Raw genomic sequence first — 16,491 nt, forward strand, 5'->3', positions numbered from 1 at the left:
GGTTCTCCAGAAGGAACTCAGGAAGGGCGGCTCCTCCCTGTCGCTGGCCAGGGAGTTGAGTCACAACTTGCAAAACCAAGTCGCTCAGAAGATCCTCCTGGAATCAGGAGCCGAGCCCGTCAGATGGACGCTCCTGAGAAACTGTTTGGGGATGTCGGGTAATTGAGGCCCCGGCTCGGAACAGCCCCACCACGAGCAATCATGAACTCAAATGGGAGAACGAGAAGTGGAGACTGGAGCGGCAACGCAACGCATCTGAGAGACGCTGAGCGTGTGGGAAGAGAGGCCGGACACGAAGCACTTGGTGCTCCCGCAGGAACGGACGCACACGGGTTTCACCATCAGCAAGAAGAGCTCTCACGGGATGGAAACGCATCTTTCGGAAGCTCTACTCCCCATCCCCCAACTCAAGCAGCAAAACACTTTGTGCCATGTGATAAATAACAGAAACGGAAGATTCCTGCGTAAATATGGCGCTTTCCAACCCTACCCAACACACTGCACTTTCAACAAGTCCATGTGGACAGGAAGGCAATTTCACAGCAACTATTCTCTAAATAAAAATGGTATGACTGTTTCCCTGATGCTAGTCATATGAAGAATGCTAATTTTACTGCCAGTTATCACCTTGAAATAATCATGAATAAAACGATGACCCAATGATGAAATTTCTGGCAACTGCTCCATCTTTGAAAATAACCGACTGAGTCAGAGTTTCAGACACAAGCCTCCATGAAGGCTGGCTTATGTGCACAGACGCTCGCAGATGAATAACTTTGTATGTTAAATGGAGAGAGAGTGAATAAGGGAAGTCACAATTTGAGTGTGGAGGTGTATTTATTCAGAAATACCCTGCACATGTTGTACACTGGGTGGGAAACACACGCTGTGTGGAGGTGTCTGGTTCTATCTCAGGACCCACACACAGAGAAAACTGTAAATGCACAGCTCCCGTAAAACTTTCCTTCTACCCTCCCATGATACGTGCAACGCTCCCCCACATTCAGCCCTTACTACTCCTCACACGGATTCCTAAATGAGGTGTGCGATGGGCGGCCGTGCATGTGCGTGCGTGTGGTCATTTTATTCTTCCGAATAAGCATTCGTGCCACTGCAGCAACAGTGCACTGGAAGGACAGAGGAGACGCTCTCTAAAAATTGTCTATCTCATTGGCAGAACTCAATTTTTACACGTTGACCATGTTCAGAGTTCCCTTTCAGCCCTGACGCTGTATTTTTTAAAGAATGTCAGTCTAACCTGCTGATGCAAAGACCTGCTCATTTAAGAAAAAGAATGCTATCCAGTCAAATAGTGTTTAAATAAAAGTGGTGTTGCTTTAGAAAACGAGAAGTGATTGGAAGTTGCTAATGCTGGTTGAATAAAATTAGAGAACCAAAGTTTACCCTCCAAATGCACGACAGCCTCACATAGCTCTCCAGTCTGACGGTGGGAGGTCTGCTCCCGTCACGTTTAAACAATTGTGTGTCCATCTTGCGGCTGCACCTTTCCAGTCTGAACGCTGTCCCTCTACATCGCTTGTTTTCGGGTTATTCTCTTCTGTTTTAGCCATAAACAAATTGAAGTGAGTTGGTGAAAAATATGCATACCTGCTACTCCTTACTTGCAAATGCTTACCACTGAGCAAGCACTGCAGACTGACGACAAGAACTAAACTTCGATAAACACCTGCTACTCGGGTAGCCGTCTGCTGGTACCCGGGACCCCTGCCCTCCTCACAGGTGCGGTGACTCTAAATGGACCTCTGCCGTGGGTCCCAAATGCATCAAAGGGGCCCAGCGCCTGGCTGTTCTTCTGGGGAGCCTGCCGCCCTGCGTGCGAAGCTCTCGTTTACATGAGTGACAGGAGTGATTAGTGATCCTGTGAGCACTTGTTGCTGAGTAAAAAGTGTGATTCACAAAGCCCGGGAAAGTCCCACTGCTTGCTCTGTTTCCTGAACAAATTAAAGACCAGAGAATGTTCCACTCTGACAGAAGCCTCTCTACGGAGACACACTCGAGCTTTAGGGATCAAATTATGAATGAAATAGTCAGCATTCACTGACATATGGACAAACCAATAATATCTTCTTACTGGACATGCTCAGTTCTGTGCAGAGCATAGCAGCGACATACAAGGTACTGTGGTCACTTTTAAAACCAGCAATTACCTTGATGCTCAATTACCTTGAGTTACTAATAAATCCCTTTACTGGCATTCTCTTTCATTAGAAACAGGCTGGCCACCACTATTTAGAGGAGTACATATTTTTGCACAAGATAAAGCAAAAAAAAAAAAAAAAATGTCGGCACAGCAAGGCAAGCAGCACGAGAAGAAGCACCCTCACCAAACAGCTCCTCTTCACCGTTCAACGCCTGCCCGTCAAGGCAACAAAGTTCCTGCTGATGAAGCCCTGCATGGACATCCGAGCCAGTGACCCAGGGTTCTCGGGGACCCTCGGCCAAACGTGTGGGCTTCAAAGCCTGCTTCACCTAAAACCTCAGCAATTCCCACTACACTTCCACCACTGTTGCCTCTGACAAAACAGAGGACAGCTACGCGTCGGCATTAGATGCTGGAACCTCCAGCTTCTGAAGAGGGCTTTGGTTTTCACGGCATAAATACAGGGCAGCACTTGCCAGCACCTCCACCGGCTTCCCCTCTGCTTTGATCCTATTGCATGCACTGACAAGGGGCGCCACCTCACTGCACTCGCATTACAAAGGCAGCGTCTGCACAGGCTTCTCTCTTCGCTGCTTGCACAGAAAAACACAGGTTTTAATAACTGCAGGTCCCTGGATTCACTCACCCCCAAAGGAAGGCTGCAACCAGCCGGGGGCTGCTGCATCTTTACCATGATAAATGCAGAGCGAGCAGGACAGTCCTTGCATTACAAATCACTCCGGTATTCAGTGATTATTGGAATCACGGTTAATTGGAGACTGAACTTGTCTTCTTAGAATTACAGCGGTGTAGTTCTAGACTGCTGTGTAAGACCTTTCCCCCAAACCCTCCCTGGATTGCAGTAGCGGCTGCTCTTACAATGTGTATCGAGAGATGAGTATCTTACTTATAAAGGCAGTGCAACCTACAGCTTGGAGGGAGGACGATGGAAAACATGATGCAAAGTACGGAGGGACAGTTGCCCCCGGAGGTGAGCTGGTCGTGCTCATCGCTCCCTGCTGTCTGCCTGATCCACCACACAAGTGGAAGTCTATATCCAAGGTAGGAAAAGTAAGAAATGAGTCATCCTGGACTTACCGAGGCAAGACTCCTGCTGCACTGCTTGCAGCATCCAAACGCACAGAGAGCAGGCTTCCAGCAGACGGGCAGACGCGCACGCTGGGGAGGCTGAGATCAGTGCAAAGAAGAAGGCCAGAGACGACAAAGTGTGTATCCAAGGACCTGGGCAGTCACAGCGTGGACCCGTCGGCCACAGGACCCGCCAGGCAGGTGCACTGCAGCACGGTGGCAGGCATAGGACTGCGAGGCATGTCCCATATATTCAAGCATAATAGAAAACATGGATCTGGAGTGGATTCCATGTGGATGTGGGGGACGCTGGGCACAGAGCAGAAAAGGGCGGCTCTTTTCCTCTAATAGAATTAGCCGTGGAGACGGATGCCTTAATCATGGTGCAGTGTGATCCCCCAGGATGTCAATTACAGAAAGCAGGTGCTCTCGCTCCTGTGTTTTCAGATAAATGTCTATAATCTCATTTCACAAATGATCCCTCTTTAGACAGGAGCCACCTATTGTGATGATATCATTTGCTCTAGTAGCCATAAATGGGCAACTTCCTAGGGAGCGTCACGGCTCTGACGACACGGGGCTGTATAAAGTGAGTGGGCTGGGTGTTCAGAGGCCCGTGTGCCCAGGGCAGCGTCTGTTTGTGAGGCAGAGTGCTCCCTCATGCCAGAAAAGTTGCAGATGGAGAGGGCAGCCCTCCACTCGCTCGGCTCCGAACAACTCTTCCCAGGGGAGGGTCAACCCCAGACGGGGGAGGGAGGGACGTGGGCTAGGAGCCAGCACGCCGCATCCCTCACACGACCCTGCACCCGGCCCCCTCGGACAGACGGACAGAGGAACAGAATACTTGCTGCTGAGAGCAGAAGTTCCAGGCCTTGTTGATGCTGCTCTTCAGCACGGAGACCAATCCCCGCCTCACCCACGCCCGCACACACGCTCTCTAAAACTCGTGGTTGGAGGGAGGGACCGAAACCAGGACGGGTGACGATGTCCAAGGGAGGCTGGGCCCCTTCCAGGCTTCACGCACGGCAACGTCGTCTCACACCTGGGTTTTGCTTCCAGTCGAGTAGACGTCTTCAAGTGGACATTTGGAGCATCCAATCAGCGTAGATTACTTACACATAGTTTAGTTCTGTCATCGTCTGTGCCCACAAAGAAAGCGGACGGTGAGGATCAAGCACAAAAGAAAGATGCCCGAAGTTGGGTCACCGCGTGGAGAGAGAGGGAGGTGTTCAGGCAGGTCTTCATCATAAAATCTGAAATGCCCTCGGCTGTGGCGGCCGCAGTTCACCTGGAAAGGTCAGGGTCTCCATGGACGTGCCCGTCCTTTGGGAGAGCAGTTAGGGAAGGGAGACATGGGGCTTCCCAGTTACCCCAGCATATTACGGGAAGCACATCTCGTGAATCAACTGTGTGTGCTCTGAGGTGTCCCCTGTTTCTACTGGCTCGAGTTTTCATCTGACCAATTTCCAGCTAACGTTTCCACTGAGGAGGAGGAGACTGCCCTGCGGTGGGTCTGCCCGTGCCCACTGGGAGGAACCACTGAGGACGCCCAGCACAGAGAAGCATCCCTGAGCTGAAGTGCACACATAGCCCACGATGTCCACATTTACGACACAACGTAGGAGTGTCCAAGGAGACAGGAACGCCACATCTCCTGTCCTGAGAGGGTGACATCACATGAGCGAACCCCGTCTGGTCTGCTTCCGCCACGAGTCCAGCTGCCTAGGCCTGATCTCAGGGGGCCTATGGGGGTTTAGACAGTGAGCTCACAGCCCTCTGGGAGGAAGGAAGGTTACCTGCTACGCCTTAGTGAAACGTGGGGTGTTACCCTCTGTGGGATGTCACAACCACCACCAGACCAGGTTGAACAGTGTCCACCTGGAGCCTCGGAGTGTGACTTTATTTGGAAATAGGGTCTTTGCAGATATAGTTAAAGATCTTGAGATGCAATCACCATGGATTTAGGGTGGGCCCTGAATTCAATGGCAGGCATCCTTATAAGAGAGGGGAGGCGACAGTGACACACAGAGAAGAAAGCCATGCGGCCACAGGCAGAGGTCGGAGTGATGTGTCCACAAGCCAAGGAGCAGCAAGGATGCCGGCCGAGCTGGAAGCTGGGAGAGAGGCCGGGAACAGATCCCCGCAGAGCCGCCAGAAGCCAACCCGCCAACGCCTCGAGGTTGGACTTCTGGCCTCCGGAACTGGGAGACAATCAATGTGTGTTTTAAGCCCCTATCTGTGGTCCTTCATTACGGCAGCCACAGGACGTCTGGAAACAGTTCAAAGCATCTACTCAGCAGTTCGGCTCCTACACCTGTAACATTTTATGATGATTTTATGTCGATCATGGAGAACTTCTCAAGCACAGACCCAAGGCCCTGGGACTCCTCTTCCGAGCTCACCAAGTTCTCCTACAGTTGCGTCTCCTCTCTGGATGTCTCCAGCATTTATCTGGCACCCCGGAGCCAACAAGCACCTCGAAATCTCCAGCTTTTATTCATGTGTTTATGCTACTAGCACCAGACTAATCATACTCCGTGTTGTGCCACATGCTGAGTCCTCCGAGCTCTCCCATGTCATCCCCCAGCCTGGAGCACCTTCCATGAGCTCTGTCACCTCATCCTGGTGTTTGCGCCCAAAGGCGGGAGGCACTGCCCCCACCTCGGCCTTCCCGCAGGGAGGCACGTGGCACTTGGTGCAAAGACTCGGGATTGCAGACCATCTACTGGACAAGGAGTCACGAGGGCACACTCTGTGCTGGGAAAGTGGGGGGCCGAGGGAGAACAAGGAGACCAAACACACCTGCATACACGTCCTGCTTCCCTGAGCCAGCAGAGGAGAGACGACAGCACACAGACAAGGAATCACAGCTCATGTGTGCTCCCCGTGTCCTGAGTGCCTCCCTTGCTCAACCCTCCCTCAACCCCTGAGGCAGGCACACTGTGTCCCCCTTCACAGGCGGAGAAACTGAGGCACCGTGAGTGCCAGAGATGAGCATTGGGCCCTCGTGATCTGGTTGAGGAACGCGGCTCCAGATTCTGTGCTCCTCACTGATGCTCCATCCCGCCTCCACCCGCAGGACACGGGGAGAGCCGGGGAGCCGTCAGCATCAGGCAGGGAGGGCCTGGGGACGGGAGCTGCTGGGACCCATGGGGTGAGTGCGTGGGGAGCGGGCGCTGCCATCCCAACAGTGGGTGTACACAGGGGTGCTGGATGGGATGGGGCAGACCTGGGAACCCCAAGGCAGATCACGGTTCCGTCAGGTGCAAGGGTCCTGCTGGGCCACAGGGGGCTGGGCCCCTCTGGTTCTTACTAACAGGCCATGGGGGAGCCCTGGGGTGTCCTCTTGACTCCTCTCCAGAACAAGAGTTCTGTGTGTGTCTTCTCAGAAGAAGCTGCTGTGTATGCGACCCTCAGATGCTAAGTAAAGGTTCGCTGAGTTGGATCTATACTTTCCAAGCTTCTGAACACCAGTTCTATCAGCTTTTTTGAGGTAGATACAGGTGGGTATTCCCATCAAGGGAAATTGATGCTCAAAGGTGTTAGGTCACCTGCATAAAGCCATGTCCGCATGTGCCTCTTGCTCCTACTCCTGTGCTCTGAGGAGTGGTCCTCACATACCACTTCTAACCTGTCTATACTAACACCCATCTTTGTGAGAAGTGACTAAAGGCTAACGGAACTCCAAATTAGGAGCCACAACAATGACACATTAGCCTCCCCTGCCCCAAGTGATGACTATAAAACTGGATTTTAGCGGCCAGCCCAGTGGCATAGTGGTTGAGTTCACGCATTCTGCTTCAGCAGCCTGGGGTTCACTGGTTCAGACCCCAGGCGTGGAGCTACACACCACTCATCAAGCCATGCTGTGGCGCCATCCCACATACAACATAGAGGAAGACGGGCACAGATGTTAGCTCAGGGGCAATCTTCCTCAAGCAAAAAAAACCCAAAACAACTGGATTTCACCTAGCCCTAATAAGCCAGTCTAACTCCCAATTTGAGCTCCTCTTCATGCCCAGGTACTCATCTTTGCTGAACCACACACAACTGCTTGGGTTGTCGCAAGACCACCCAAGATCTGAGAACTGCTGTACCGGTAGCCTTGAAGGCCACTCTCAGAACTCTATCTACGGGACTTACTGGTCAGTGCAGGCTCCAGAGGTTGATGTCTCATAGTGCGTCCCAACTTAATTTGGGCCACTGCCCGTCTCTGACATGCCATTGGGTGTCAGTCCTGTATTAGTCAGGGCTCTCCAGAGAAACAGAACCAACAGATGTAGATACAGATATAGATATAGATGTAGATACAGATATAGATGTAGATGTAGACACAGATGTAGATGTAGATACAGATGTAGATATAGATACAGATGTAGACGTGGATACAGATGTAGATATAGATACAGATGTAGACGTGGATACAGATGTAGACGTGGATACAGATGTAGACGTGGATACAGATGTAGATATAGATACAGATGTAGACGTGGATACAGATGTGGACGTCGATACAGATGTAGACGTCGATACAGATGTAGACGTGGATACAGATGTAGATACAGATACAGATGTAGATACAGATACAGATGTAGACGTGGATACAGATGTAGACGTGGATACAGATGTAGACGTGGATACAGATGTAGATACGGATACAGATGTAGACGTGGATACAGATGAAGACGTGGATACAGATGTAGACGTGGATACAGATGTAGACGTGGATACAGATGTAGACGTGGATACAGATGTAGATGTGGATGCAGATGTAGACGTGGATACAGATGTAGATGTGGACACAAATGAGACCTGTTCTGAGGAACTGGCTCACACGATTATGCAGGCCAAGATGTCCCACGATCTGCCCTCAGCAAGCTGGAGACCCAGGAAGTCCGGTGGTGTAATTCACTCCAAATCCAAAGGCCACGAACCAGGAGCACTGAGGGTGGAGGGCAGAGGAAGACGGAAGGCCCAGCTCAAGCAGAAAGAGTGAATCCTCTCTCCTCTGCCTCTCTGTTCTGTTCAGGCCTCAATGGACTAGAGGATGCTGCCCACATTGCGGAGGCCATCCGCTTTACTCAGTCCGCAGATTCAAACAGAAATCTCTTCTGGAAACAGCCTCACAGACCCACACAGAAATAATGTGTTACCAGCTCTCTGGGCAGCCCGGTCAAGTTGACACATAAAATTAACCATCACGGGTCCGAATGGGAACTCAGGCTTATTCTCACAGCACAAAGTGAGCAACGACCTTGTGAAGCAACATTTCAGTTCCAAAAGAAGGATTTCACCAAAATGGCAAAAATGAGGCCCACTGTTAGTAAATTAGAGCAAATGCCCCATGGAAGTCCACCCCGAACCCAAAGACACCAGGCAGCCCTCATTTGAAGAAGACGGTGAGGCTGTGTAACATTGGCCCTCTCAGAACAGCTACGTCTACCTGAGGCACACGGCTGCTGGAATTTTTCCATAATCATAGATTCACGCAGAACCACAAATAAAAGAAAACAAGTTTTCATGTTTTATGCAGCTTTATGTCTCAGTCCTAATACAGAACGAAGGATTTAAGAATTGGTAAATCAGTGAGCCAGCTCTCAACACCTTTTTCATTTCTCCAGTCTTGAGCATCAAAGCTTCAATAAGTACTTTGTTTTGCTCCATTAAATGAAAGATTATCTTTCTTTTTGTTTTCTTGGGTAGCACGTTAACCTCTAGTGTTGGTATCAATGAACATAGGCACAATTCTTAAGGATGAAAGGCCACAAGCTGTTCACAAATAAATCTCATTCAGAGAAAATTACACCAGAGGCTCTTGTTTGCATGGGCCCTGTTCATAATCTCCAGAAGGATTCTGCTAGTGTTTAGAACAGAGATTCGTAATCTTCTTTCAGAGGCAGACATAAGACATCAAGAGACAGTCCAGCTGGTAGGTTAAAGAGACAATAAATAGACTGTAGAATTCTTAGGATAATGCCATTTATATCTATAGCAGGGAAGAATAATTAGTCGATTAATGATTTATACCCTTGTTTACACAACTATCACAATGGATAACAATTTAGCAAAATTAAAAATACATGCAGCACTTGAATCTTTGGATTAACATGAACTGTATGTCATCCAAATTTACCTGTGAGTATTAGAATGTATTTTAATTTACTTGTGTCTCCTAATAACCTACAGTAATACAAACTGCTAACTTCAATTTACAAACTGTATATATATCTAATGGGGACTCTGTGTGTCCAAGTGTCAAAATTATTCTCAGGTTGAATACTTTCACAGGCTTTAAAGATTAAACTTTGCAGTAATAATTTCACAACTCAAAGGCATTTTTGTAGGGCAAAATGTAATATGGCAGTGCTTATCAAACTGAGGATCTGGACTGCTATCGTTGGTCCCTGAGTTCTCAGGTCTAAGAAGCACTGTCTTTAGTTTCTTCAAGGGGATTCCTCCTTATGACATTTTACCTCATGGTTCCATAGAAAATGAAGGCAGAAAGGATTAAATGGGGACTACTATTTATTGAGCTACCGACCAGGCACTTTAGAAGTTTCAGGGGCACAACTGCCTATATTCACTACAGCTGGTGCAACGTAGGTGGTGGTATTTCCAACCTACGAGCAAAGAGACTGAGGTCTGTGAACCTGAAGCACCTTCTGGGGCTACTGTCTGGCTTGATCAGAATTCAAGTCCTGCTCATCTGACTCCAATGTTAACGTGGATCCCAGCACAACGCTAATAGGACTCCTATCATTCAATCCACATTTTGGCATGAACCAATTAGTGTTCCGGAACATTTTCACCTGGAGTTGAATTTAATTAAACACATGTTGGAATTCATGAGTTTGGGTCTGCTGGTTTAGGGGAAAAACACAATTCTTCTTTACTGGTTCTAAAGAAAACAAGAGAACAAAGAATAACTCCTTGAACTACACATCCAAAACACAGAAAATACCTAAATTTAAAACCAAAAAATAATAATAATAAACTAGGAAAAAGATGAGATAATGATGGGAGAAGATTGAAATGAACTAGAACAAAGGAGTATGTAGAGCCACACGAAGCCAATCCTTCACCATACGCACAGAATAGTTAAGTGAAACGAGACTCTGAAGCTTGTAGACCTTACGGGACCCACATATGCTGGAGAGAAACAGGCTACGCTGTCATGAGCAGAGTGAGCACGTGGCCGGGACTCCTGAAAGTGATTCCACACAATACACTTCACCAAGGCCATCTAGTCAACAGCTACAGCAAGAAACATATGGGTAGGTTTTCTTTAAACATGAATTATAAGTTTTTAAACCCTCTAATGTTATTACGAGTTGCCTTAGGAAGCCACAAAATAGAGGGCTAGCCTTGAGAGGCTTACCCGGCGGTGAAACAATTCTACCTGGTAGATACTGAACTCACCTGCCTCCAGCACCCTGCTCTCCCCATCATGATACACCACCTCGTGCATTTCAACACCTTCTCATAGTTCATCAAGATTATACAATGTTCAGTCTTCCCAAGGACTCTTTCTGCATTCAAACAGGTATCATTGCCCCTTACATTTAACTATGAAGAAGCTGAGGTCCACAGAGATTAAATATTTTGCCCAAATCCAGGAAGTAAGAATCAGGGTTCAATCTCAGTTCTGTCAGACTCTGGTGCCCTCTGCTCCCTGGTAACCTCCTCGGTGGGACGAGCTGTTATTTATTTCCCACATAGGAGACATGAGAAAGTACAGGTTCACGGTGCGGCTGGACAATGGCCAACCTCAGCATGAACAATCACAGGGCTGTTTCTAGTGTCGTAGAGGAGTAGTTGGCATTGAGAAAGGAAAGGCATTTGGCTTTCGATTTTCAATGGGAAATGTTTGCCAACAGGACTGTTAAAAAATGCATTATGGAATCTAAGTAATAAGTACAGAGTTTAAGTGGAAAAATATATTATCTGACTCAAACATTAAGTCAGACAAAGCCCTAAGATACCCATGGATAGACAACCTGGTTCATTTATCACATTAATACTTAGAGCAGGAATAGGAGCCTTAACAATTTTGGATGATTCTAAATCATTGCCTTTATGGTTTAAAATGAAAAAGACAAATCAATTTGCCAGTTTAATAAGTTGAAGCTAACATTCGTAATGAACTCATCTTCTTCTGCCTCCCCTAAAATAGATCTTATCGTCTCAAACCACTAGCAAAAGAACACTTTATGTTTCGAGATTGTCATAGCTTCATCACATAATTGGACACTTAAGAAAGTGGTCTCATAACAAATTCTATTAATAGCCTTCTTTTGCAAAATGTCTGCTCCATAGATTTAATTCTTGGTAAAATGTTTTGGAAAGCTGGTCCTTATACACATCTGACATACACGTGTATTTCATAGGTGTGCAACTGCTCTTCTGAGCATGTGACACTTCAACATTTGCTGCTGTAGGAGCAAACTAATTTTGTATGTGCAATTTAACGCTCAGTGAAGAAAAAACTATTTTTGTGCGTCATGGGCTAAAAAGGCTGTTATTATTTTGTCCTAGTGCTTTTTATAAAACAAACAAAAAGCATTAATGGAAACATTTGATAAAGAAAAATCTTTCTAGGTAAGTTATGATTTTTCTTTACAATTTGATTGTTTGTGAAGAGTTTGCTCTCAGTCTTCCAAAGAGTTTTAAAATCTTCACCAATATAATAGCACGAAATTAACACAATGCAAAACCATAAATCCAAATTTCCAAATAATTTCCATTTCTGCTGAGAAATTCACTTCTGTTTTGTTTTATTTAAATTAAGCAGTGATTCATTATCTGATAATTCCTGGGCAAGCAATCCAAGAGGAGGATGATAAACTACTGTGCGCTTACTTTAATTTTTATATTGTTAAGAAATTCCATGGAAAAATGTAAATATTTCCAGAAATATAATGTATTCTAATATACAGTGCATTAGACTACCTTAATGACATCTTTGATCCAAAAATTTATGCTTATATGATGGTAGAAGAAGCCCCAAAAGCCTAACAGTAATAGCTAACTACAAAGCTGAGGTATTTGTTTAAGAACAAAGCTCAGTCATTTAATAGACACTAAAATAACAACACACAATTTTTAAATACTGAATTTGAATACATACACAACGACTGGGGATCTTTATGCATGGATTTTGTATGTCTCTCTGTGTCTATGTGTGTGTGCTCACACAGGGAAAAGAAAATAAATACATACATGCACAAAGGAACCCTCCAAGAAACACTTTGCAGGCAACATTAGCCTCCTATTTTAGCACTTTAGATGATGGACAGCTCCCCGTAGTCAAACGTTAAGTCAGAAACCAGGAAAAGGAAGGAAAGGTAACAGCAAATTTGTTGTAGCACTAACCACAGATTTCCTCGCACAGAAAGACCCAAATAAAACTTAAATTCCTCAAAAGGACCCTTGTCATCTTTCAGAAAACATAAACCCAATCGCACTTGCTCTAAAACCACTGTGGAACAAGTTTCTATAATAGAATAAGAATCCATTCTGTTAAGAAGGGAAAAACCACAGTGATGATAATGGAAAATAAAATATTAAAGTTTTGGTTCTCAAATATTATAATGATTTTTTTGTTGCTTGCCAACCCGCCGCGGTTACTCGCTTGGTTGCTATGGCGACGTCCTGCTAGTTCCCAATATGTTAGGCAGAAAGACTGTGGGCCCTTTACAATTCAACGCAGGAATTGTCCTGTTTCCTGATGCAGTATATGTCAACCAAATTCTTCATGGTCCTCAGGTCTCTTTGCTTCCTGTTTTTCTGAGACAATCCTCATCAGTCACATGAGTTCCATCACAACATTTTACTTCCTACATTTTCTCATGAGTGGCCCTAAGGACCACTAGGTGGCTGTGACCAGGACAACACTCAGGGCTCACACCTCTTTCCCTGGGGACGTCAGGCTTGCACAAATTTCTTCTTTTCCAGATTTATGAACTCGCTTGTATTAAGTATGCACTGACACATTTATATACATTACCTCAAACCTCACAAGAGTCATGTCAGGAAGGCATTTTATAGATTAGGAACCTGAGGTCAGAAATTACTAAGTAACTTGCCCAAAGGGATACGCTGGTCAACAGGAGAGAGAATTCCACCTCAGACGTAATGTGATTCCACATCATCCATGTTTCTGTTTCGATCTCTTTGAATAACCCCAAATCACAAAATAAAACATAAAGCATCACTTTACCATTCCAAAAATGCAAACAGCAATGCACATTATGTACATTTCCTTGTGTCTGCAAATATGTACACACATAAATTAAAGCTGGGCCTGATTCTATACTAACTTTACAATGAGAAGAAATCTTAGCAAATTTATTAATGATGTCACATTTACATTTCTCTGAATAAGTTCATATATTTGCTTAACCTGGGCATGCCTTGGTTTGCCATATAGACAGACATTTGAGGAAAGATAATGAGTTTGAATACTGAAATTATGAATGAATTGCAAGCATTTCTAGTCTCCTGGTGGAATCTGTCATCAGTCCGTGTTTTTACCAGACATCTCTCAGAAATGCTAACAGCCTTTCTGAAACTAGTGTTACAGAATATTATAAATAAGTCCATTACATGTAACCAAGCCACTGGAAAATCCCTCAGTGTAAGTAACCAGGTGAGTCACTCAAGGTACCAGGTCAATCAGAAAAGGCAAACCTCCCAAATTAGACCAACCAAACATCCAGGTGGCTGTTCCTACATGAATATTTATTAACACTCCATTGCCCTTCTAGCTCTGCCCTATGACCTCCCAACGCTCCTGCAAGGCCAAATCTGAATGCCATCCCCTCCAAGGATTCTGCCCTATGAATTCCAGTCAGAATTATTCTCTCTACATGATGCCTGGGCTATAGTAATCACGGAAAATATTGCTCTCCTTTCTCTCTCCCTTCCCTCCTCTAAATCATAGCCCAATCTCTTCCCATTAACAGTATATGTTGCATTGCCTTGCATTAAAATAACCTGTAAAAACGACTCCTCTCTCCTATTACCTTTGAGTTCAGAGACTACAGTTTATTTAACTTTATCCGTCAGCACTTGACATGGCACTTTATGTACAACAAGTCCTTAGTATTTGTGGAAAGATGGAAGAAATAACGGAATGAGAGGAAGAAGTGAAAGGGAAGAAAAAGGAAAGGAGAGAGATTCCACGACAGTAAATGGGCCCATTAGACACATTGGACTGAATAAACATATCATCCTACAAATGAGTGGGGATGAGAGGCAGGGTGCAGGGAGGGGTAATGGGACCCATGCTTCCTCTCTGCCTCCCTATGACACGGGGAGCTCACTGCCCCATGCAACCACTCTGGAGCTGAGTCACCAGGCATGAGGGACGATGATTCCCCCATTATTTTGCAGAATGAGTGTCGGGGGTGGAGGAGGCGAGCTGGCTTCTGCCTCCATGGGGATCCCACAGTGGGCAGAATGCGGATAGCTAGCATCCCATGGGTGGGCAAATGAAACACTAAATACATCTGTAGACTACACATCTAAGCTCACTTGCTTTCGTGAATTCATAGCATGTCAGGATAGTTTTAAAAAACGGAACTTTAATAGCTCTTCTGGTTGACTCTTCTCCATTCAGAGATGAGTAAGTCACAGCCTAGGGAGGTTCCATGCTTCCTCAGAGGGGTGCTGCCACAGACTGAGCAGAGGTGGGGCCAGAACTCAGGTTTCCAAGAGCCTCTCACAGCCCGGTGTGTGTGTGTGCAGTGGAGGTAAACGCAGCAAAGTGTCCACAGGGGTTGGTTATTTCAGAGTGGCTGAAAACGGACTAACAGACTATTTTCTCTTTCTATATATCCTACATTTCCCAAAGTAGACATTGTTTATATAACCAGAGAGAAAAACACAATACATTTAACGTTAACAAGTAAAGGAGAAAAAGGTAAGTTCTATCCTCACATGGTATTAAATAAGGTGTTTAGAAAGAGACATCAAACATCTCTTGCTGACTGAATCCTCTTAATAGGGTGATATTATTTGGGGGAGTCCCTTGGAGCAAGCCACGGGGAAGAATATGCCTGCATCTTTGAAGATGCTGAAATTATAGAAGCAGAAAAGGCTTTTATACTCAACATTTGAATTTTTAATACTACTCACAACGTCACTACAAATTTTTCCCCAGTAATTTAAGAGATAATGAATATGAAACCCTATGGTATAAAAACTCAGAGACACTCAATAGTCTTTTAACAAATTACTGATGACTTCCTCCTCAAAATCTTTCCTATTTCAAAATGTTTTATTCTCCTCAAAAACTTATCAATGACAGACACATAACTTTGTCAGTTTCTTATCAATCTCAATCTGAAAATCCTACAATTTATTGTATTTCCTGAGAAATTGAGTTCCAGTCATGACTCAAACAGTAACATCATTGCTGTTTTTCTGCCCTTCAGTATATTCACATTGTTGTAACAGTTGTGAAAATCACTTATTCATATTTATCGGCACATGGAATTTGAGAGTCACAGGGTACCTGGGAGGATGCCCAATTCAAGCTACTCATTTGATAGAGAAGAAAAGAAGAGACCCATGAAGGGAAGGAGTTTATCTCAGGACTTTCAGCTTCAGTGGCAGAACTGTGGACAAAACCAGAGTGCCCAACGCCCAGTCTCGTCTGGGATCCCACACAAAATCTCCTCCTGCTCTGACAGAATCCGGGGCCCCAGTCAAAGCATTCTGCTCATACCCAACATATCCAAATTGTGTGGCCCAAACAAATGCACAAAGCATTCGTCATCGTACTCTGCTGGGTCAAAGTCATTTCAGGTAGAAAAGGCAGGACGTTAGCGTATATGACTGGGTGCCTCACAGGGGGAACTACAGGTCCTTCTCCACTTTCAGAGAGTAACTGACAGACGAGCCTTGTTAACGGGAGGTGGCAAGTTCCAGAATCAGCAGTTCCCATACCGGGGAGAGGCCCAGCGCAGAACAGGAAACAAACCCGCGTGGTCAGATGGAAGCGGGTTTGAATCCCACCTTCTTTACTTCCTTCACGGTCCAGGACAATTACACAATTTCTGTGAAGCTTCGTGTCCTCGTTGGTAAAATGGAAGTGCCACCTTCACATGACAAGGATTAAATGAGGATGCACGCCAGGCATGTTCTGAGCAACCTGCGTACGTTCCGTATACTTTCTCACTTACGTGTCATGCCAATTCTATCAAGCGGGTTTTACTTCATAGATTGAGAAGCTGAGG

At 45.8% G+C, this 16,491-nt stretch overlaps 1 protein-coding gene across 14 annotated transcripts in view; it reads right to left on the reverse strand.

Annotated features, from left to right (window-relative positions):
• The window catches only part of DLGAP2 (DLG associated protein 2), an 823,185-nt gene that overhangs the window by 520,687 nt on the left and 286,007 nt on the right, over positions 1–16,491 (reverse strand). For 2 of the 14 annotated variants that reach the window (XM_070253526.1, XM_070253522.1), the window contains exon 1: positions 3,260–3,755. The exons of the other annotated variants lie outside the window; for them this stretch is intronic. In XM_070253526.1, the coding sequence (XP_070109627.1) occupies positions 3,260–3,293 (34 nt within the window). In that variant the 5' untranslated portion in view covers positions 3,294–3,755. Of the gene's footprint in view, positions 1–3,259; positions 3,756–16,491 lie in introns of those variants that run through there. 14 annotated transcript variants of the gene reach the window in all.

The sequence above is a fragment of the Equus caballus genome, chromosome 27 (assembly GCF_041296265.1).
Source record: "Equus caballus isolate H_3958 breed thoroughbred chromosome 27, TB-T2T, whole genome shotgun sequence".
NCBI classification, from domain to species: domain Eukaryota; kingdom Metazoa; phylum Chordata; class Mammalia; order Perissodactyla; family Equidae; genus Equus; species Equus caballus.